General features: G+C 35.5%; 1 protein-coding gene and 1 long non-coding RNA gene across 15 annotated transcripts in view; one reads left to right on the top strand and one right to left on the bottom strand.

The window, feature by feature from the left end:
- LOC103792483 (uncharacterized) overlaps positions 1-24,104 on the bottom strand; it is a 576,568-nt gene that overhangs the window by 148,892 nt on the left and 403,572 nt on the right. The window lies entirely within an intron of this gene.
- Positions 1-24,104, top strand: part of KHDRBS2 (KH RNA binding domain containing, signal transduction associated 2) — a 656,950-nt gene that overhangs the window by 577,348 nt on the left and 55,498 nt on the right. For 8 of the 14 annotated variants that reach the window (XR_013534308.1, XR_008480693.2, XR_008480692.2 and 5 more), the window contains exon 8: positions 15,528-15,586. The exons of the other annotated variants lie outside the window; for them this stretch is intronic. Coding sequence is in view for 1 of the 8 variants with exons in the window: in XM_002746694.4 (XP_002746740.1) it covers positions 15,528-15,586 (59 nt within the window). In the remaining 7 variants the exon portion in view is untranslated. The remainder of the gene's footprint in view (positions 1-15,527; positions 15,587-24,104) is intronic. 14 annotated transcript variants of the gene reach the window in all.

Below are 24,104 nucleotides of genomic sequence, written 5' to 3'. Positions count from 1 at the left end.
TTAAATATATTGTCCATTCCAATGTTATAGGCACCCATGATTTTATTCTACAAAGATGAGATTAATAAGTTTTAACTCTGTCAGAATTAACTCATAATAGTAGTTACATGTAGCATGTATTATCTTTCCCATGCTTTTCCATTATGACTGGATGTATTATACTTGCATTTTATAACTATGTATTTTAATGACTCGGAGCATTTCATTTCTAAACCCTTGAAATTAACAGCAGCCTGATAAATAGTATATATCTTCACTTCTATTTACTTATAGTATTAGGATTAATAGTGTTAATTATGACTGGATTCAGAGACTACTGCTCATTTATTTAATTTAGTTATCAAACTTCAAGCTTACTTGAAATGTAGGTGCTTTCAAATAAATTAATGTTTTCCCAAATTACTGTAATTTTGCATTTTTTTTTTTTTTTTTTTTTTTTGAGATGGCGTTTCGCTCTTGTTGCCCAGGCTGGAGTGAAGTGGCATGATCTTGGCTCACTACAACCTCTGCCTCCTAGGTTCAAGTGATTCTCCTGTCTCAGCCTCCCAAGTAGCTGGGATTACAGGCATGTACCACCATGCCCAGCTAATTTTGTATTTTTAGTAGAGACGGGGATTTGCCATGTTGGACAGGCTGGTTTCAAACTCCTGACCTCAAGTGATCCACCTACCTCAGCCTCCCAAAGGGCTGGGATTAGACGCCCGGCCTTTGTAATTTTGCATTTAACTAAAATAATTGGCTTTTAACATTTTAATGAAAAATGTATATTTTTTAACCTTAACAGTATTACAGGCAATATTTTGAAATAGTCATGCCACTTTGATTTTAATGGGGATATTTGCATAATTGCTATTTTATATTGGAAATTTCTTTATAGAACTTGTGGTTCTATAATCACAAACAGAGTTTGTGGTCACTGGAGGCTTAGGAATGGATCTGATGGCAAAGACGAAGGTAGAGAGAGAGCCAAGTGAGTTCAAGATACAACTTGAGTAAAGACTGCACGTAGGGGTGGATGTAGAGTAGAATTCTCCATCCTTCCCTCATCTCCTGTAACTCTCCCTTGCTTCCTCTGCCCTAACACTCTGGCTTTCCTGCCATTCCTTGACTACACTAAGTACACTCCTACCTCAATGCCTTTATGTTTTCTATCCCTTTTGTCTAGATCGCTCTTTCTCTATATTTCCAAGGATTGCTGCTTTAAGTCCTTCAGGTCGTTTTTCAGTGTAAGGTCATTGGTAAGGACTTTCCCAACCACTTTAACTATAATTTTACCCTTATCCCAAAACTAAATGTTCCCCCTTCCATATTTAGTCTTTTCAACTTAGCACTTATAACTGTTTATTTTACTTGTGTAATACTTTGCTTGTGAACTCCATGAGGGCAGATGTCTTTGTTTATTTTGTTCACTGCTATATATTTCCTAACATTTTGAATAGTGTTTGGCACGTAATGTTATAAATTTTGTCACATAAACTGAGACAAAGTAGGTTGAAAATATTCACAATATTATTTTGTTCATGTATACCTTGCAATATTTATATATTTTATTCCAACATATCTAACTGGTATGTTAATATATCTTTTCCTCTTCATATTCACAGAATAGTATTGGTACTCCAAACACTTATTGAATTATGTAATGGTTTTTATGTGATCAAAATTGTCTAGGTAAATAGAAGGCAGATTTTGGTCCTCAATTCATGAGAAGTAGTAAAGGATAATCATATCAAATTTGCATACTTTTTTTTTTTTTTGAGATGGAGTTTCGCTCTTGTTAGCCAGGCTAGAGTGCAATGGCGCGATCTTGGCTCACTGCAACCTCCGCCTCCTGGGTTCAGGCAATTCTCCTGCCTCAGTCTCCTGAGTAGCTGGGATTACAGGCACGCACTACCATGCCCAGCTAAATTTTTTGTATTTTTAGTAGAGACGGGGTTTCACCCTGTAGACCAGAATGGTTTCGATCTCTTGACCTCGTGATCCACTTTCGGCCTCCCAAAGTGCTGGGATTACAGGCTTCAGCCACCGCACCTGGCCCAAATTTGCATTCTTTAAACCCAAGCCTCAGATTACCTGGCATATTTTCAAGTCTTCTTATCTAAATCTCCCAGCCCATGTCTTCTCTAGGTGAGTAGCATCTTTTCCCTATCATTTAGGAGCCGTCTAATAGCCATATCTACTTTTCTGGATACAAACTTCTCAAAACCTTTAGGTTTCCCCATATGTTTTTTTTAAATATAGTCAGACAGTTGACTTTTATTGAAGTTAGGCCACGGAAAAGTCAAGGAAAGGGGTAACGGAAATTGCCTAGCTTGTTCCAAATAGAACTGAATGCTAAGGTGTTTGATCAGTGTCATAAGATAGCATGAGGGTCCCAAAATAGAAGGGGTAGTGAAAGGGAGAGTTCACAGGAAGGGCTGGGTGGTAATTAATGGTGATGCAGTGAATTGTTGGATGACGATTGCAGACTGGATTGGGAAAATGTGGCACATATACACCATGGAATATTATGCAGCAATCAAAAATGATGAGTTCGTGTCATTTGTAGGGACATGGATGAATCTGGAGAACATCATTCTCAGCAAACTGACACAAGAACAGAGAATGAAATATCGCATATTCTCACTCATAGGTGGGTGACGAAAAATGAGAACACATGGACACAGGGAAGGGAGTACTAAACACTGGGTCTATTGGGGGGAATAGGGGAGGGACGGGATGGGGGAGCTGGGGAGGGATAGCCTGGGGAGAAATGCCAAATGTGGGTGAAGGGGAGGAAGGCAGCAAAACACACTGCCATGTGTGTACCTATGCAAATGTCTTGCATGTTCTGCACATGTACCCCAAAACCTAAAATGCAATAAAAATAAAATAAAAAAATGTAAAAAAAAGGTAGCACTTTAGAGTTGGAATGAATGTAAAGCACTGCAGTTCCAAGACTTCAGTTTATTCATTTGGCCAGTATTCCATTTACTAGGTGTCAGGCACTAGGTTGCCCCCTGGGAATACAATGATGATGCAAATAGCCCTGACCTCATGAAAATCACATTTTAGTAGAGAAGACAGACAAGCAAATTATAACACATAGAAAGATGGGGTTTCAACAACACCGTGATATTTTTGGGTAATGTATAGCTTTATAGGGTTACTGAGTATCTCAGAAAGCTTCCCAGAGGAGGAAAAAATTGAAAGGGATTGAGAGGGTGTTGAGAAGCATGTGTGCTTGGGGCAGGTCCTTGTTCTAGATGGTAGCTGTGAAGAGCAGGACAGGAAAATAGAGAGGGGAGCTCACAGCTCATCTAATATTCCTAATCACAATCAGCTCAAGACCATACTGTAAATAGTTACCCATTTTTTGTCTGGTTTTATGCAAATAAACATGAGAAAGACTATTTTGGATGCATATAATGAATGGACTGGATGAATGGCAAAGCTGGATTCATTTAAGACAAGTAACTTAATTAGCTAAAAATAAATTTTCTCTTCTGCTCTTGGGCTAATACCATTACTCAAACATTGTAGCAAATAAATAAAAAAGGTTATTATGTAAAGCTCTTAGCAGTATTTGGTGTGTACTAAGTGCCATAGAAGTATTAAATATATATTTTTATGGTTTTTGTTGTTTCTTGGAGGGGAGAAGAGGTAGAAGAATGTTAAAGAGACAGATGACTTAATTTGTTGTTTTAGGCCCCTTCTCATTTTAAAAGTTTTGACTCTGGAAATCAGATAGTAAAGGGGTAAGGGAGTAGGAAAGATTTAAATCAATTAGGAATTAGCATTTAATGGATGTAGGTTCTATCTTTCACTACGGATGTTATTAAAATTTTGGAAAAAAGATAATTAAGCAAATCCTGCTTCTCAATAAACTATGCATTTGAGTTTGGGCCTCCAAAATATCAGATTTTACAAATCTTTCAAAATGCTCTTGAATTGCTGATTGAAGTTAGCCCAGAATTATCCTGCAAAGTTGTAAAAAAATTACATTTAGCAGTTTAAAGTATGGATCCTGAATGTAGCATCTAATGACTTGAGATATTATAACTTGTGTTCACAAATCACTTAATATGTCAAGATTCTCACATTTTAATTTTAAAAAGCCAAAGTTCATGGATACAAAGGAAATACAGGTCTAAAAAGACAAGGCAGAGATCAATTGTGGAAGTTATTCATACAACAGTGACTTGTTTCTCCATTTATTTATACATTAAACATTTGTAGAGCATCTATCATGTGTTGAATAATGTGCCAGGTGCTGATGATACAGCAGCAAAAAAGAAAGACACCACCCGAAGAGTGACCCGTTTAAGCAAAAACATAATCATGCTTCCCTCTTTAATCCTTCATTGTCTTCAGTGGCTCCTAATATAAAATCCAAACTGCTTCCCATGTTAAGACAAAGTCCTTCAAGATCTGATACCTATATTTGTCTCGAGATTGAATATGGGGCCTCTGTCTCTCTAATACTAATATGCAGCCACTCTAGCAAAGTAGCTGCTGAGGGCACACTTTTTCTTGCCTCCGGGCCTTGGCTGGTGCTGACCCCCTGCCTGTAAGGCTTCTTTATTTCATTTTACCCAGGTAATTCCTACTTATTTTTAGGGTGTTCATATATGATGAACAGCAACAACAAAAACTGAATGAATAACTCCTTAACACTTGTTTGTTGGCTTTCCTATTAGATTGTAATTTTCATGAAGGCTTTTCCAGCCCCATTTATTTCAGGTTTAATGTTTTTCAAAATTGCCTGAATGTATCTATATGTAGCTACTAAGCCTTACGGTCATTATACTATTACTTTGTATAGTTAGGGATAATGAAAACGAAAGCATGTGTTGGGATAGGTAAAGGAGGGAGAGACACATGCAGCTAGTTGCTATGGGAAGGAAGGATTTTCTCTAGAAGGAATAGACAAATGAAAATCACCTTAAAAACCTATTTTCAAATAGGTTTTCCAACATGAGCATCATTCCATAGGTATAGGGTTCCTCTCTCTAGAAGGAATAGACAAATGAAAATCACCTTAAAAACCTATTTTCAAATAGGTTTTCCAACATGAGCATCATTCCATAGGTATAGGGTTCCCACCATAGACATAAAGTTGAACTGTTGGTTAAGTTCACCTTCAGTACTGGAAAAAACAGATGTTCTCCTTCAGGGGAATATTTAGGATAACCATCAGAATTAGCAGCTAATAGAACAGTAATGAGATGTGGATGGAAGTTGTGGAGTCTTGAGCTATTTGGTGAAGTTTCCCATTCCTTCAATCTAGCAGTGTTTAGTGAATACCCTGAATGACATTAAGAGGGAATTGTTGTTGGTGGTAAGAGCTGATATATCTACATGCATGTTACACTCATTTATCTACAGAGTAGCTTTAATGTTTTCTAATTAGCATTTTCATGGAGCTTTATGAAACTTAATGGAAGAATTTGATCGACGTGTAAGTGGATATAGAATTCAAGGCACTACCAATTTACAATTTGAGGATAGGAACCTGGCTGAAAATTTACCTTTGCCTAATATCTCTATCGATATAATGTAAATGTGCAGTATAATAAGGTTTCAGTGTAAATGCTGATAAGAAGAAAATTTAAGAATATCCCCTTAAATGGTAAGAATATTTGGATAGTTATATATCCTTCCCGTGTGATTTTTATAATGTTGTTTTCTATTATTTTTAACATAAATTAATTGGCTTGATTATAGTAACCATTTTACCATGTATATCAAAAGATCATATTTATACCATAAATATGTGGAGTAAAGCAATAACATTTTAAAATATGTGACATTGACTAGAAAAAGTCGGTTTGGTACTTCTCTTTATTTCAGAAAGCTATTATTTTTATTACATTTGTTTCATTTATCATGTTCTTTAATCATGTTTAAATAGGAATAAATGTGGACAAATGAATTCTATATAAATACAACCTAGTTATTTTTTAATTCACTAATATTCTATTTTATATTCTAGAAATATAGTTATTAAGGTTTCTAAACACACTGTTATAATTATGGAGGTGTTAATTAAAATTATGGCAATTATCAGTGATTTGGAATTTAATTACTTTGGTGGTTATAGCAGATATAATTTTTTAGGAAATGACACATACATAAAATTAAGATATATCATGTTAGCTGCATTGACTCAAAATATATCTAATTATTAATAAAATTCTACACACCATATTGGCTTTTTGACTTCTATATCTTAAACACTAAACATAATGAAATGAATTAATGTGTAAATAAGTAAAAAAGGCAGTAGTCAACAGCAGATTAATACATAAAATAAGTGGAGTAAAGGAGGCAAGAGTCAACAAGAGAATAATACATAACTTTTAAAAAATTATACTGCAGGTTCTGAGGTACATGTGCAGAACATGCAGTTTTGTAACATAGGTACACATGTGCCATGGTGGTTTGCTGCATTCATAACCCTATCATCTACATTAGGTATTTCTTCTAATGCTATCCATCCTCTAGCCCCCCAACCCCTCACAGTCCCCCTGTGGACCCCCAACCCAGACAGGCCCCACTGTGTGATGTTCCTTTCTCTGTGTCCCTGTGTTCTCATTGTTCAGCTCCCACTTATGAGTGAGAACATGCAGTGTCTGGTTTTCTGTTCTGTGTCAGGTTGCCGAGTATGATAGTTTCCAGCTTTGTCCATGTTCTTACAAAGGACATGAGCTCATCCTTTTTTATGGCTGCATAGTATTCCATGATGTATATGTGCTATATTTTCTTTATCCAGTCTATCATTGATGGGAATTGGGTTAGTTCCAAGTCTTTGCTATTGTGAATAGTGCTGAATAAACATACATGTACATGTGTCTTTATGATAGAATAACTTATAATCCTTCAGGTATATACCCAGTAATGGGATTGCTGGGTCAAATGGTATTTGTATTTCTAGATCCTTGAGGAATTGTCACACTGTCTTCCACAATGGTTGAAGTAATTTACACTCCCATCAACAGTGTAAAAGCATTCCTATTTCTCCATATCCTTTTCAGCATCTGTTGTCTCCTGATTTTTTAGTGATTGCCATTCTAACTGGCATGAGATGGTATCTCAGTGTGGTTTTGAGTTGCATTTCTCTAATGGTGAGTGATGATGTGCTTTTTTTCATATGTTTGTTGGCTGCATAAATGCCTTCTTTTGAGAATTGTCTGTTCATATCCTTCACCCACTTTTTGATGGTGTTGTTTTTTTCTTGTGTTGCCATTGCTTTTGGTGTTTTAGACATGAAGAAGTCCTTGCTCATGCCTATGTCCTGAATGGTATTGCCTAGGTTTTCTTCTAGGGTTTTTGTGATTCTAGTCTTACATTTAAATCTTTAATCTATCTTTAGTTAATTTTTGTATAAGATATAAGGAAGGGATTCAGTTTCAGCTTTTTGCATATGGCTAGCTAGTTTTCCCAATATCATGTCATTTATTAAATAGGAAATACTTTCCCCATTGCTTGTTTTTGTCAGGTTTGTCAAAGGATCACATGGTTGAAGATGGGTGACGTTACTTCTGAGGACATCATTCTGTTCCATTTGTCTATATCTCTATTTTAGTACAAGTACCATGCTGTTTTGATTACTGTAGCCTTGTAGTATAGGTTGAAGTCAGGTAGTATGATGTCTCCAGCTTTTTTTTTTTTTTTTCCTTAGGATTGTCTTGGGTATGCAGGCTCTTTTTTGGTCCCTGCATAAAATGAAATTTAAGGTGTTTTTTTTTCCCAATTCTGTGAAGAAAGTCAATGGTAGCTTGATGGAGATAGCACAGAATCTATAAATTACTTTGGGCAGTATGGCATTCTTCCTAACCATGAGCGTGGAATGTTTTTCCATCTGGTTGTATCCTCTCTCATTTGAACAGTGGTTTGTAGTTCTTCTTGAAGAGGTCCTTCACATCCCTTGTTAGTTGCTTTCCTAGGTATTTTATTCTCTTTGTAGCAATGGTGAATGGGGGTTCACGCATGATTTGACTCTTTGTCTGCTATTGGTGTATAGGAATGCTTGTGATTTTTGCACATTGATTTTGTATCCTGAAACTTTGCTGAAGCTGCTTATCACCTTAAGGAGATTTTGGGCTGAGACAGTGGGGTCTTCTAAATATACAATGATGTCATCAGAAATAGAGACAATTTGAATTCCTCTTTTCCTAATTGGGTACCCTTTATTCCTTTTTGTTACCAGATTGTCCTGGTAAGAACTTTTAATACTGTGTTCAATAGGAGTGGTGAGAGAGGGCATCCTTGTCTTGTGCTAGCCTTGAAAGGGAATGCTTCCAGTTTTGCCTATTCAGCATGGTATTAGCTGTGGGTTTCTCATAAATAGCTCTTATTATTATTATTATGAGATATGTTCCATCAATACCTATTTTATTGAGAGTTTTTGGCATAAAGGTCTATTGAATTTTGTCAAAGGCCATGTCTGAAACTATTGAGATAATCATGTGGTTTTTGTCTTTGTTCTGTTTATGTGATAGATTACTTTTATGGATTTGCATACGTTGAACCAGCCTTGCATCTGAGGGATAAAGCCAACTTGATCATGATGGATAAGCTTTTTGATATGCTGTTGGATTTGGTTTGCCAGTATTTTATTGAGGATTTTTACATCGATGTTCATCATGGATATTGTCCTGAGATCTTCTTTTTCTGTTGTGTGTCTGCCAGGATTTGGTATCCAGATGATGTTGGTATCGTAAAATGAGTTAAAGAGGATTCCCTCCTTTTCTGTTGCTTGGAATAGTTTCAGAAGCAATGGTACCATGTCCTATTTGTAACCCTGGTAGAATTTGGCTGTGAACCCATCTGGTCCTAGACTTTTTTTGGTTGGTAGGCTATTAATTGCTGCCTCAATTTCAGAACTTGTTTTTGGTCTATTCACAGATTCAACTTCTTCCTGGTTTTGTCTTGGGAGGGTGTTAAGTGTTTAGGAATTTATCAATTTCTTGTAGATTTTTGGTTTTATTTCCATAGAGGTGTTTATAGTATTCTTTGATGGTAGTTTATATTTCTACGGGATCACTGGTAATATCCCTCTTATCATCTTTTATTGCATCTATTTGATTCTTCTCTCTTTTCTTCTTTATTAGTCTGGCTGCTGGTTGATTTTGTTGATCTATTCAAAAAAATCGCTCTTGGATTCATTAAATTTTTTAAAGATGTTTTTTATGTTTCTATCTCCTTCAGTTCTGTTCTAATCTTAGTTGTTTCTTATCTTCTACTAGGTTTTGAATTTGTTTGTTCTTGTTGCTCCTCTAGTTCTTTTAATTGTGACGTCAGGATGTCAGTTTTTAGATCTTTCCTCATTTCTTTTATGGTCATTTCATGCTATAAATTTCCCTCAACACACTGCTTTAAATGTGTCTCAGAGATTCTGGTATATTGTGTCTTCGTTCTCATTGGTATCAAAGACCATCTTTATTTCTGCCTTCATTTCATTATTTATTCAGTAGTCATTCAGGAGCTGGTTATTCAGTTTCCATGTAGTTGTGCAGTTTTGAGTGAGTTTCTTAATCTTGAGTTCTAATTTGATTGCACTGTGGCCTGAGAAACTGTTAGGATTTCCATTCTTGCTATGGAGTGTTTTCCTTCCAATTATGTGGTCAATTTCAGAATAAGAGCAAGGTGGTACCTAGAATAATGTATATTCTGTTGACTTGGCATGGAGAATTCTGCAGATGTCTATTAGGTCTGCTTGGTCCAGTTCTGAGCTCAAGTCCTGAATATCCTTGTTAATTTTCTGTCTCATTGATCTGTCTAATATTGACAGTTGGGTGTTAAAGTCTCCCAGTATTATTGTGTGGGAGTCTAAGCCTCGTTGTAGGTCTTTAAGAACGTGCTTTATGTATCTGTGCAATCCTGTATTGGGTGTATATATATTTAGGATTGTTAGCTTTACTTGTTGCATCTATCCCTTTACCCTTGCATAATAGCTGAATCAATCAAGAGGAGAAAAGAATATCAGAGATTGAAGATCAACTCAATGAAATAAAGCAAGAAAACAAGTTAGAGAAAAAAGAGTGAAAAGAAATGAACACAGCCCCCACAAAATATGTGATTATGTTTGATTGGTGTACCTGAAAGTGACTGGGAGAATAATACCAAGTTGGAAAACATCCTTCGGGATATCATCCAGAAGAACTTACCCAACTTAGCAAGACAGTCCAACATGCAAGTTAAGGAAATACAGAAAATGCCGCAAAGATACTCCTCAAGAAAAGCAACCCCAGACACATAGTCATCAGATTCACAGTACATCTCTTGCTAGAAACCCTACAAGCCAAAAGAGAGTGAGGGCCAATATTTAACATACTTAAAGAATTTTTAACCCAGAATTTCATATCCAGCCAAACTAAGCTTCATAAGCAAAGGAGACATAAAATCCTTTACTGAGAAACAACTGCTGAGAGATTTTGTCACCACCAGGCCTGCCTTACAAGAGATCCTGAAGGAAGCACTGAACAAGGAAAGGAACAACCAGCCCCAGCCACTCCAAAAACATAACATCACTCTGCACATGGATACACTCAAAGGGAAAGGTGATTAGAAAGTGTAGTCTTGAGCTGATCTGTATCTCTTACAGAATAAGGGACAAATGGATTGTAAAAGGAAACAATGAGAAGTCTTCTATAGCCCAGTGCTCTACTCATCCACATGTGAGTGAATATCCTTCTTTCTATTAAAAAAAAAAATACCTACTTTCTTTTCAACAAAGAAAATCTAAGTTTCATTCCAATTACTGCAACCAGTTCAAAATCCATGATCTCTGGAAAATATGCAGATCTCTACATTAAGTCTTGATGTAGTTCTTTACAATTTGGCAACCTGAAAAATGATACATTATCTTTCTTACCCTCAACCTTCTTCCCCATACAGAATACACAATATAAAGTGGTCAAAAAGGAACAGAATAACTGCAATAGAAAGTATCATTAAAAAAAAAAAAACAAAAAAAAAAAACAAAAAAAAAAAAACAGAAGAAAACACTTAAGACTCAGTGGGCAATAACAGTTACAAAATCTTCACAAGAAGAGATAAAGGCACCTAGAAACAGCAGTGAAATGTTTTGTTTTTTGATATGTGCATCTGCAACCTCTGTTCTGTTTTCTGGGAGTTAAGCCAGATATCCTAAAAGAATCTTCTTTATCCCAGTGGAAAAATGGACTTTTCCGTGCCCACATCTGAATCCAGTAGAGTATAGTATGCCCTTCTTGGAAACTTTACAATTTTTGCAGCATTATTCCTGCTGGTGTATGTTTGGAGGTCTAAGGATTGCTTTAGAGATCATATAATATGATAGCAAAGTCCAATGGGAAAATGTGACGAGATCTTTGAGCAACACATAGTATCTCTTGCTATTGAAATACAGAAGCAATTAACTTCATTGTACCCTGTTAAGCCTCAAAAATTTTTTAATCTTCTATCAATTTAAATTATAGAACTAACAAATAAATCAGAAAAAGATAGCCTCTCTTAATAAAGTTCTATTCACTTTTTCTTCATCTTGCAAAATGATCCGTCTTATTTGAGTTCTTATTTTTGTAAATCTTTCTAAAAAATAGCAAGGATTACCAATAGTTGGGCTTTGTTTAACATTTTTCTCTAGCAAAGTATATCCAGGCCCATAGCCTACTTTCCAAATTGTCACAGGTAGTGGCATAACAAGGACCTCAGTTATCTACCCTAAAGTATTTTTTATTTGCACCTTCCTCCCTCCAACTAAGCTAATGCCCTGAAGTTTGGGATTTAAATGGCATTTCCACATTTCTACATAATGATTTTGGTATTCATCTAATGTATTGTAACAGAGACTCAAAATTCAGTGATTCAAATAGTATTTTTAAATGTATTTTTCTCTTAAAAATCCCTGAGGCAAGCGGTAGTGTAAAGTAAGTGTGCTTCATGTGATCATTTAGAGGAAGAGGTACCTCCCGTGCTGCAACTTATGATGTCTTAAGGCATTGTCATTATTTGCATGGTAGACACTAGATCATCACACTGAATGCCTTGTATCAATTGAGAAAGAAAAGGTGCACAAGCCGAGGATGAGGAGATTATTCTTAAATGGGAAAGGATCTTGATTTCCACTCCTATCTCTGCAGACATCACATATGATCTAATTTAGTCACAAAGGCACGTGTAGCTGAAGGAGTGGCACAGTTAGATGAAAAGGTGTATTCACTATTAGTGCAGCTATTTGTCCAAGTAAACATTTATCTGTGGAAGAAATGAGAAGCTATATTTTAATAATCTAAGGTATAGACTCTAGCAGAGTCCATTTTGATGATTATACATCATTTTCCATTATCCATTATCTTACAAATATCCTATATGTTCTCTTCTCCCTTTTTTTAGAATTCTGTTAAAATTCCCTCTTGGTGTGTATGTATCACTTATGATAGACAATAACCGTGCTTCTCTATCATATTCTCTCCCACTACTGTTCTTTTTCTCTCTCTTATCTTAATTAAAATAAAAATTGAGAAACATATTAATGCCACTAGATGCTGTTACAGAGCTACTGGTCTTCACACAGCACACTTTGGAGAACATGATCAGAGGCTTACTCACAGAAAATGTATTGATGATGACAAAGGCAAGGATAAGCTTCCCTCAATGCCAGCATTTTCCTCTACATTGCTGTAAGTGGGAATGCTGCTTATTATTTTCTTATGATGGTCACTTCTTGATCCTTTAAGAAATCAATATAACAACTCTCAGGAGTTGGCTGTACCTATAAGAGGACTCTGAATTGGGTTGTATCATTTCTTTCATGACAAGTATGTAAAAGAAGAGATACACATCCAGATTCCAGCCAATCATGTTAGCCCTCTACAATCTCAAATCATTAGAAGGATGGGGAAAACACATCACCATATGTTTTTCAGACACTTTGAATGTAAACACGTTGAGCAGTGTGAGCTGAGCTAGGCAATTTTTTTTTAGCTTCTTCACACTTAAATTGAAGTTCATGCATTATAAATTGCCTTCAAGGGAGATAAGGATGACCAAAGTCCTCTCTACCTCTCTTTTTATCTCTAATATATAGACTTTTCTTTTGTTGTTTCCCTTCCTTTACTATCAGTAAAATCAAAAGTACTTAATGAGACCCATGGAATCACTTTGAGGGTTAATGACAACCACATTTGGAGAACATGTAATTTTAGGCCCTTCTTGTACTTCCTTCCATCCTAACCCTCTGGCATCTATCTCCTACCTTCAGCCCTTACAGAATTTGGTATGTGATATTCAGCCATTGTCTTGATATACTTTCATATACTTAAAACAAATTACTGACATTGAGATAACTTATAAATTAAGACTGATATGGGGGGGGAATGATTGATATCTAACTTTAAACTAAGAAGTGGATTTGAAGGAAAATATAATGTATCATCAATACTTATATATCTCTCAGTAAGATTAGAAATATATGAATTAGCCCAATACAAATAAAATTACAATAATTTTTACTTTTGCATGTTATTTTTTTAAATTGTGACTTGCTTTTATTAGGCTACTCATTTAAATGGTGTCTGATCTTCCTATGAGCAATTTATTCTATTGCCCTATAAATACCCACTGAGCAGCTGTTACGTGCCAAACATTGTTCTAGAAAATCTGCTTGAAACAATGAGAGCAAGTGAATAAATGAGAGCCCAATTTTCTATACCAAGAACTTTATATTCTAGAAGTGGGCAATACCCAATAAATGAATAAGCAAATGGGTGTTTGTGTGTTTGTTTATATAATATGAATGGTGGTGATCAATGAATGCTAAGATGGGCAAAGCAGGGTAGGGGTGGGTGGGTCCTAGTCTAAACAGATTGATCAGTGGACTCTAAATAGATTGATCAGGAAAACCTCTCATAAGTGACATTTGAGTGAGCTCTGCAGGAATCAGAAAAGGGACACTTGGATATTTAGAAAAAGCATGTTTCAGGGATGAGAAACAGCAAGTGAAACAGTTTTGAGACACTAATGTGTTTGTCAAGTTCAGAGAACATCTAGGAGCCCACTGAACCCTGAGTAGGGTGGGTGAGCAGGGAGAAAGAGAGCATGAGGTCTGAGAAATACTAGGGCAGGGTGGGGGCAAATGGTGTAGGGAAAATAAGAAGTTTTTTCTTTTTCTCCTAAAGAATATGGGAAGCTATTGATGAATTTTGAGTAGAGAGCTAATATGATCTAACTTACTTCTATAGGAACGACTTTGCTACATAGATAGTAGAAACAGAGCAATCATTACATAGAGACCACTTAGAAAGATAGTGTACTCATTTAAATAAGAGATAGCAATAACTAACTCAGTAACAGCTGTAGATATGTTTAGACATGTTCAGATTCTAGATATATTTTGCAAGTAGAAGTGAATTTGCTCTTAGATAGAACATTCAGACCAGATGAGACTGTCTAGGGAGTAAGTATGAATACAAAAGAGAAGCATTCTAATAACTGAGTTCTAGTGATCACCAGGATTAAGTGATAGGAAAAATGAGAAGGTACCCATAGAGAAGAATGAAGAAATAAAGTTATTAGAAGACCCATGAAAGAGGAGATCTCAGAAGCAAGTGAAATGTCTGCAGAATCATGAAATAATCAACTGTGTTAAATGGTGCTAAAGTAAAATGAACACTAAGTCTTGACCATTGAATGTGAAAATGTTGAGATCTTGTCAAAAGCTGTTTTAGTGGAACAGTGGAATGACAGCCTGATTGAGCATCTTCAAATGCATATGGAGGAACAGTCAGTGAAAAGAGTAGAGTCACTTCTTTTCAAGAAATGGGATAGTTAGTTGCTAGAAGGAGATATGTGGGTGAGGGAGAGATTTTTAAGGATAAGAAACACATAAGACTCTGGGATGCTAGTAGGTATTATGCCTTAAACGGGGAAGCTGATGCTGCAGGAAACAGTGAGGACAATTGTAAAGGGGTAGGAGAATGGATCATGGGGAGAGTGTGCTTTGAGTAAGAAATGAAGGAAGAACATCTTTTTGACAGTTATTGAAATGTGGAAGCATCTAGCAAAATATTGGGTGAAACAAAATAGCTTATATATTTGGGGAGTGCACACACGTGATGTGAAAGGTATGGAGGGGAGTATAAATACAGTTTAGTGTTTCAACGTGAAAAAATGATGCATATTTCTTAAGATAACAGCATTAAAAGTCATACATGATTCACCAGATTGTCATCCTAGCGAGCACTTTTTCTTGGAAAGAGACCTTTTATAACTCTCCTCTTGACAAATTCTGAAGTGTTACACTTGTGTTTTAGGGGAGGTCTGATTTATCAAATTGGAGGATAGAGATAAAGAAATACTGAGGTGGCATTTAAAAAAATCTTAGCACTCCTTGTCAATAACCTGTGTTTTTGTTACTGAAGATTTATTAAGAATTGTGTTTTATGCCTTGAGGTTCCTGGAATATTACCTCAGCACGCATTCTGCCTGCAAAGTCCATATAAGTTTCTGGGTTGAGTCTTCCTAATTATAGTAACATTGATTGCTGTCTAAATTTGTTGCAGTGTGCCTGAGTACTATGACTATGGTCATGGAGTAAGTGAGGATGCCTATGACAGCTACGGTAAGACCTTTTCTTTACTAAAATTGTGAAATCAGAACATCCATCAGTCACTGACAACTCAAAAATTATTTCCATCTTTCTCCCCCTGTTTTTCTAGAAGTCTAGACTAAATTGATCTATGTAATTCCAGGGTGAGATTTGACTTACACAGCTAGTACCAGAAAATTAGACAGATCAATTTTGATCAAAATTGTAAAAGCAATTAATCACAATCATAAATCATTTTCAACAGCAACAGTGATCATTCTGAATAGTGTCTTATATGTTTAACTATGTTCATTGTCTGACTCATTGATTTGGCAACAATATCGTGTCTTTTCTGCTGTCAAAAGATCTCAGAGTCATATATATTTGAAATATTTATAAATTTAAAGGCAGAAATTGTTATTATAAAGTAACTCTCAAATGATTTTTCTAGCATGCATAGCCAAATAATGCTTGGCTCATAAGAACTGATAGTCAATAAGGATGCCAGTCTATAAAATTAATTCATTTAAAAAGACATTCCTTAATTAAAATACTACTTAAAATCATATTCAGTTAAGATCTATTGAGTTTCTAAAATATATTAATACAGTACATCATTTTTGAGACATAGTTTGTGATTCCTTAAAATACATACATGGCATCACCAGATGACTACTTTGAAAAATGACACTCATTTAAATATTTATAGTCTTGAATTTTTATTAAAATAATACCAAGGCTGCTGGGCATTGGTGCATGCCTGTAGTCCCAGCTACTCCAGAGGCTTAGGCAGGAGGATTGCTGCAGCCCAGGTTCGAAGCTACAATTGTGCAATGATCGTGCCTGTGACTAGCCACTGCGCTCCAGCCTAGGCAAGAGTGAGACTCAGTCTCTAACAAAGATAGATAAATTAAATAATACCAAGTTCACTGTGTTCCTCTCTATGGGGAAGAGTAAAGGAGACTACGTTTGGCGCTTCATAGAATGCTGATCAGGATGGTGAAGGGCACGTCCTTATGTGGAGAGGAAAGGAGGAAAAATACCTTCCCCTAAACCAGTCATAAACTAACACAAGGTGAAGCCCGGAAGTAGGAAGAGAAAAATAAGCCACCACCATAATTATTTCCAAGCATAAGCTGATTACAGACATTTTGTATTTATTTCTTTATAACAAATTGAAATATTCAGTATTTTAATCTCCATTTTTATGAGGAAACTGAAAAAAAAGTTCAAGTCAATGTGAGAGTTGGCTATGAGGCTCAGCTCTGTTCTTATATTCTCATCAGTGGTTGGAATACCTATTAATTGATGCTACCACACATGGAGTACCTATTATGGCTCTGTATTAAGCATTTATGATGCGTATTAGTAATTGTAGAAGTAATCCTTATAGAAATTTACATCTATCTATTTGTATACTCTAACCCCATTAGAATCCTCTAGAGAAGGATGGGAAACAGATAAGACTTTGGAATGCATACTTAGTTTCTCATCTGAAAAATGCAGATGACAATATAAAAGACTCAGAGCATTAAGTACCTTGCCTTAGTTCAACAATGTGCCAGTGACAGAACAAGAATATGAATTCAAAGTGTGTTTTATTTATTTATTTATTTGGTTGGTTGGTTGGTTGGTTGGTTGGTTGGTTGGTTGGTTGGTTGGTTGGTTGATTTTGTCATGAGGCAGGAGTAGGGTTCAGTAAACTTGGTAAAATATTAGGATGTGGTACTTTAAACCTGAGTTTGTTTAAAGGAAGGATGTTCAGCTTCCTTTTTACATCCTGAATCTTCCTTCCTAAATTAGGATTTCTTAAAATGCTATCACTTGCTATTTCACTATTTTAAGGGGAAGGAGGTCTTTAATACTATTTTACAGGAAAAAATAAATAATTAATCCAAAATGAGCACCAGGCTTACTCTCTACCAAATTCAGGTTTCTCTAGCACTAACCAAATTAACCCTAATCTTTTGCTGCTATGGGAGATAGAACTATTTTCCAAAACAAATTAACATACTTTTCAGAAATTATTTCACAGAAATATAAGTGATGAACAAGTCTGCACATATGTGGCTCAGTTGGTAAGCTGCTTTAGAAAGTATAGCTTTAATTTTGTTCCTTATGTATTTTCCATTTATTGGAAGGAAGAGGTCAGAGGCATCAGATGGTATTTCATAAAAACACTAACCCCTATAACCCAGGATGTCTCCAAAGCCACACCAGGGGGCCAGCCAGGCTGAGATGTGAGACTGCCTGGGACCTTAGAGCATCTACACCTGTCCGTGTAGCACTCTTTGAGTTCAACACAGTAATAACTATATTTCTCTTGTTCTATGCACATTCTTAATCACATAGGAATCAGGCCAGAGCCTTGTACAACTGGTTACTCAGGATGAGCCATGAATAAAACACAAACTCGACCTTTCTTTGATTCACTGAAAATTTGCATATAGGTATTGATGCACATTTGTACAAGGTGGACATTTAGTGTTGAGGAACTTACACCTACATATAAAAAAATTGCACCAGATTTTAAACCATGTTATGTAATAATTTATACAATTCCCGAGAACATTACTCATTTAACAAATATTTACTGAATGGCTAACACATGTAAGGCATTGTCCTCAGTCTCAGAGATACTGTAGTGAACAATATCTCCAAGCTTACAAGATATTGTAGTGAATAATATGAAAAGGCATATTATTATTTGTAAGTAATGACTTTTTGAAAAATTGAATTTTTACTTGCAAAATACAGTCATTTTTTACATTTGATACATCAGTTTGAGGAAACTCATGCTCATGGGCTTTACAGAATTACATGCACTGAAATCAATGGAAAGGATAAATTTGATTATAATTGGCAGGATACTTGGTGATAAGAGATGAGATTTCTATTTCTGAATTATTTACATTTTGAAATGTCAATACCATGTAATGCTATTGAAAAAAGTGTGTAATACAAACTATTGCTGCTAATGCCTTTTAATGGAGATGCAGGGGCTGTGGTCAGGAGGGCCAGGACTCACCTCTATAATCCCGTGAGTCTTACATTGTACTTTTTGTAGTCTGGTTCTCTATCTGTAGCAAAGTCTACAGAGAAATGATTCACTTTAGGAGCTCTACCTGCCCATAAGCACTAAGTTTCATTCGTGGCCAAATAACCATTTACCAACAAGAAATTTTCTGCACATAAAAAGTAGTCAATAAATTCTTCATAACAAAGTAATAAGGAAAATATAGAAAGCGATTTGACTGAACAAAATAAGGAAGATATTAATTAGACAGCAATTTTCATCTAATACCTTTTATTTACCTATTTTACTAAGTTTTATTCCTCTTTTTGCATAACCAAAGAATAAAGTACTTGCTGTAGATCCATATCATCATAAGATTTGAATTTTAAGAATCCTCATGCTCTCACATCCTATGCAGGCAACATAGCAAGAACAAAGTCAGAGGACAAAGAATAGTAAGAGCTCAGCACCATAACCTTGCAGCCCAATTAATATGTACTATGTGCACTCAGATTGTGGTATTAGGTATTATGTAGTATATTAGACACTAGGTAGTCAGTGATAAGTTGCTCATAATAAAATATACAAATGGGCAGATGATAAAAGGTAAATATATACACTGAGCAGTAATTTGAGGAGCCACAAAAGTCAAATATCGATTTTCATTAACTGTCCATACTTCACATATTAACTATTACCCATTTATAGCTCATCGTTAATCAATGGTATACAATTTTTAAATCAATAATGGTTATTCAAAAATGCAAATTTCATATCTCCAGTTATTAATTCACTTCCATTCTAGATCACTAGCTCCTCTCTGTTACACTGTGGTTGTATCATGGGTGCAGGTACAAAATTCCAATGGAATGTCTGTATTTTTACAAAACTAATAGCCTCAATTTTCACCTGGCAAACCCCCCACCCCACCAAGACTTGGAGAGTTATGTGAGGAGCCTTACAGTCATTTCTCTCAGACACATTCTTTTCCGGCTCACACTGGCTGTAATAACTGTGGGGGCAAGTGAAAGACTGGGAAGGAAGAAGGAATGCTCTCCTGAATGACAGGGTCTTGCATTCAAAAGACTCATATATGGAGCTTCTCATTTAGACTTCCTCCAGAAATGATTTAAAAGAAGTTAGCAGAAATAAAAATGAAGTCCTTCAGTGAGACACTTCATTCTGAATCTTCATACTTTATGATGTTTTGTGTATAAAAACTGAATTGTATTTGTCTTTTTTGGGCCTATATTTTGTCACTGAAATAATAAATATGTTGATTTTGAGAAAATAATATATTACTTTAGGTTTTATCATAGTTAAATTATTCAGGATATTTGCCAATAACTTAATAAATATTAAACTATCTTGCTGATAATGTAAATATAAAATTTAAATGTTAAAATTTCAAATGGATTTTATTACAATATAATTATCTTGATTATAAAAATTAATGTTTAATGCATTGGTATTTATTAAATATTTAATTAATTTTAAATTGGCTATAAATTAATATTTAAATATTACATTTCTGATAACTTGAATTTGTTTTTGGAGCATGAATATTTGACTTACAGGAATTCCAAATCAGTTTCTTCATTTTAAAAATATTTTCTAATTTATCAGAATCACTATAATTATTTCAGATGAGTCTGAATAGCTTATAATTCAGTAAGGCTGCATTTTAAATACAGTACCTACATTAGCTTAGCTAAGCAATGCTTCACATAAAAATACCCTCTAAGTTCTCTTTGAGATTGATAGCTAAGAATGGACAGCAATATTCTCTTCTTGAGAAAAGAGCTATTTATTAATATGTATTTAAAGTATGAACTGAAGAGCTAATTATGCATCCATTCTTTAGTGGCATTTTAGATGACAGCTGTGTGGAAGCAAAGAGGATAATATTAATACACTATCTTGAAATGAATGAAAGCAAAAAGAAATTTGTGCCATATTCTAGGGCATTTGAGTGCCTCACTTCAAGTCAATTGCAGAACACGAATGTATTCATTTTGTGTTAAGGAGCTGGAATGATTATTTTCCCAGTGTGAAAATAAGCCCTGCATTGATTAATCTGTGAAATCAGCAAAGAAAAATGAAGCTAACTGGCAGTTGGGTCAGACATTTAATTCAAGAACAAAGACTGTCTATTTTTAATAGTAAATGGAAATAGAAATTTGGGAAAATTGACTTACAAATGGAAATGAGATTTCTTGATATTGTCAATAATTTATCACTCATTTTTCCTGAGATTATAGGTTATGAGGGAAAATATCACTGTGCTTTACTTTTTATATAGATTTTTAAACTTTTTATTTGTAATTGAAAGTAAGAAGGTCTAAAGTATTTTAAAATTCATTTGTGAAATTAATTTTAAAATTACCTTTCTCTTTTTGCTATTTCAGAGGTTGCCATTAGATGAATATCTAATCATCTTAGACTTGGTAATAAATGCAGAGCATGTTGCTAGGCAAGAAACAATAAAAAACAGTAGTGCACTACTACATAACTGCTTGCATTGCTTATTTTAGGTTCAAAGTATTTACAGTTTCAGTTTTGTTTTGAATAATGCACTCCTTAATCCAACAGTTTTAGGTGAGACAGAAACCAGCTTTTGAGTGTTTCAGAGATTATTAACCATGATTACACATTTTATGATCACTTGTTGAAAAAAAAATCAATGTTCAGTTTCCACCCTAGACTGGATCTACCACAACTTATGGAGATGAGAACTAGCCATTGGAATTATTTAAAAGTGGGGATTTCTGCCAAGACAGCTGAATAGGAACAGCTCTGGTCTGCAGTTCCCAGCTAGAGTGATGCAGAAGGCAAGCAATCTCCGCATTTGCAATGGAGTTCTGAAGGAAGCAATGGATCTCCTGGCACAATGCTCCAGTTCTGATAAGGGAAACTGACTCCCTGACCCACGTGTATCCTGACTGGGAGACACCTCAGACAGGAGAGCTCTGTCTGGCATCTGGTGGGTAACCCTCTGGGATGAAGCTCCCAGAGGAAAGAACAGGCAGCAATCTTTGCCGTTCTGCAGCCACTGTGGGTGATTCTGAGGCAAGCAGGGTCTGGAGTGAACCTCCAGCAAACTCCAACAGACCTATAGCAGAGGGGCCTGATAGGAGGAAAGCTAACAAACAGAAAGAAATAGTTTCAACATCAACAGAAACGTGATCCACTCAGAGAACTCATCTGAAAGTCACCAACTTCAAAGACCAAAGGTAGATAAATCCACAAAAATGGAAAAGAATGAGATGAAAAGGCTGAAATCTCCAAAAATCAGAATGCCTCTTCTCCATCAGGAATCACAGCTCCTCACCAGCAAGGGAACAAAACTGGATGGAGAATGAGTTTGATGAACTGACAGAATCAGGCTTCACAAACTTCTCTGATCTTAAGGAGCATGTTATAACACAATTCAAGGAAGCTAAAAACCACGAAAAAAGGTTAAATGAAATACTAACTAGAATAACCAGCATAGAGAAGAAATGATTTGAAGGAGCTGAAACACATAGCACAAGAACTGGGTGAAGCACACACAAGTTTCAGTAGCCAAACTGAGCAAGCAGAAGAAAGTATATCAGAGATTGAAGATCAACTCATGAAATAAAGCAAGAAGGAAAGATTAGAGAAAAAAAAAGAGTGAAAAAAAAGAAATGAACAAAGCCTCCAATAAATATGGGATTGCATGAAAGATCAAATCTACGATTGATCAGTGTACCTAAAAGTGATGGGGAGAATGAAACCAAATTGGAAAACATTCTTCAGGAAATCATCCAGGAGAACTTCCCCAACCTAGTAAAGCAGGGCAACATTCAAATTCAGGAAATACAGAGACTATCATAAAGCTACTCCTTGAGAAGAGCAACCCCAGACACATAATCATCATATTCACAAGGGTTGAAATAAAGGAAAAAATGCTAAGGGTAGCTAGAGAGAAAGGTCAGGTTACCCACAAAGGGAAGCCCCTCAGACTCACCGCAGACCTCTTGGCCGAAACCCTACAAGCCAAAAGAGAATAGGCACCAATATTCAAGATCCTTAAAGAACTGAACTTTCAACCTAGAATTTCATAACCAGCCAAACTAAGCTTCATAAGTGAAAGAGAAATAAAATCCTTTAAAGAGAAGCAACTACTGAGAGATTTTGTCACCACCAGGCCTACCTTAGAAGAGCTACTGAAGGAAGCACTAAGCATGGAAGGAACAACTGGTACAGCTACTGCAAAAACATACCAAATTGTAATGACCATTGACACTATGAAGAAACTGCATTAACTAAGAGGCAAAACAACCAGCTAGCATCAAAATGGCAGGCTCAAATTCACACATAATAATATTAATCTTAAATGTAAATGGACTAAATGCCCCAATCAAAAGATACACTGGCAAATTGGATAAAGACTTAAGACCCAGTGGTGTGCTGTATTCAGGACACCCATCTCACATGCAAAGACACACATAGGTTCCAAATAATGGGATGGAGGAAGATTTACTGAGCAAATGGAAAGCAAAAAAAAAAAGCAGGGGTTGCAATCCTAGTCTCTGATAAAACATACTTTAAACCAACAAAGATCAAAAGAAACAAACAAGGGCATTACATAATGGTAAAGGGATCAATGCAACAAGAAGAGCTAACTATCCTAAATATATATGCACCCAATACAGAAGCACTGAAATAGATAAAGCAAGTTCCTAATGACCTACAAAGAGACTTACACTCCCACACAATAATAATGGGAGACCTTAACAACCCACTGTCAATATTAGATCAATGAGAGAGAAAATTAACAAGGATATCCAGGACTTGAACTCATATCTGGACCAAGCGAACCTAATAGAAATCTACAGAACTCTCCATGCCAAATCCACAGAATATACATTCTTTTCAGTGACACATTGCACCTATTCTAAAATTGACCACATAATTGGAAGTAAAACATTCATCAGCAAGTGCAAAAGAACCGAAATCATAACAACAGTCTCTCAGTCCACAGTGCAATCAAATTAGAACTCAGGATTAAGAAACTCACTCAAAAACCACACAACTACATGAAAACTGAGCACTTGCTCCTGAATGACTGACTACTGGATAAATAATGAAATGAAGGCAGAAATAAAGATGTTCTTTGAAACCAATGAGAATGAAGACATAACATACCAGAATCTGTGGGATACATCTAAAGCAGTGTGTAGAGAAAAACTGATAGCACTAAATGTTTTTTTGAAAAGATCAACAAAATAGATATACTGCTAGCCAGAATAATAAAGAAGAAAAGAGAGAAAAATCAAATAGATCCAATAAAAAATGATAAAGTGAATATCACTACCAATCCCACAGAAATACAAACTACCATGAGAGTTTACTACAAACACCTCTATGCAAATAAACTAGTAAATCTAGAAGATATGGATACATTCCTAGACACTTACACACTCCCAAGACTAAACCAGGAAGAAGTCAAATCCCTGAACAGATCAATAACAAAGTCTGAAATTGAGGCAGCAATTAATAACCTACCAA

This window comes from Callithrix jacchus, chromosome 4 (genome assembly GCF_049354715.1).
Source record: "Callithrix jacchus isolate 240 chromosome 4, calJac240_pri, whole genome shotgun sequence".
Classification (NCBI taxonomy): domain Eukaryota; kingdom Metazoa; phylum Chordata; class Mammalia; order Primates; family Cebidae; genus Callithrix; species Callithrix jacchus.
The sequence above is the reverse complement of the archived record's forward strand: the minus strand, read 5'-3'. Positions and strand labels throughout refer to the sequence as shown.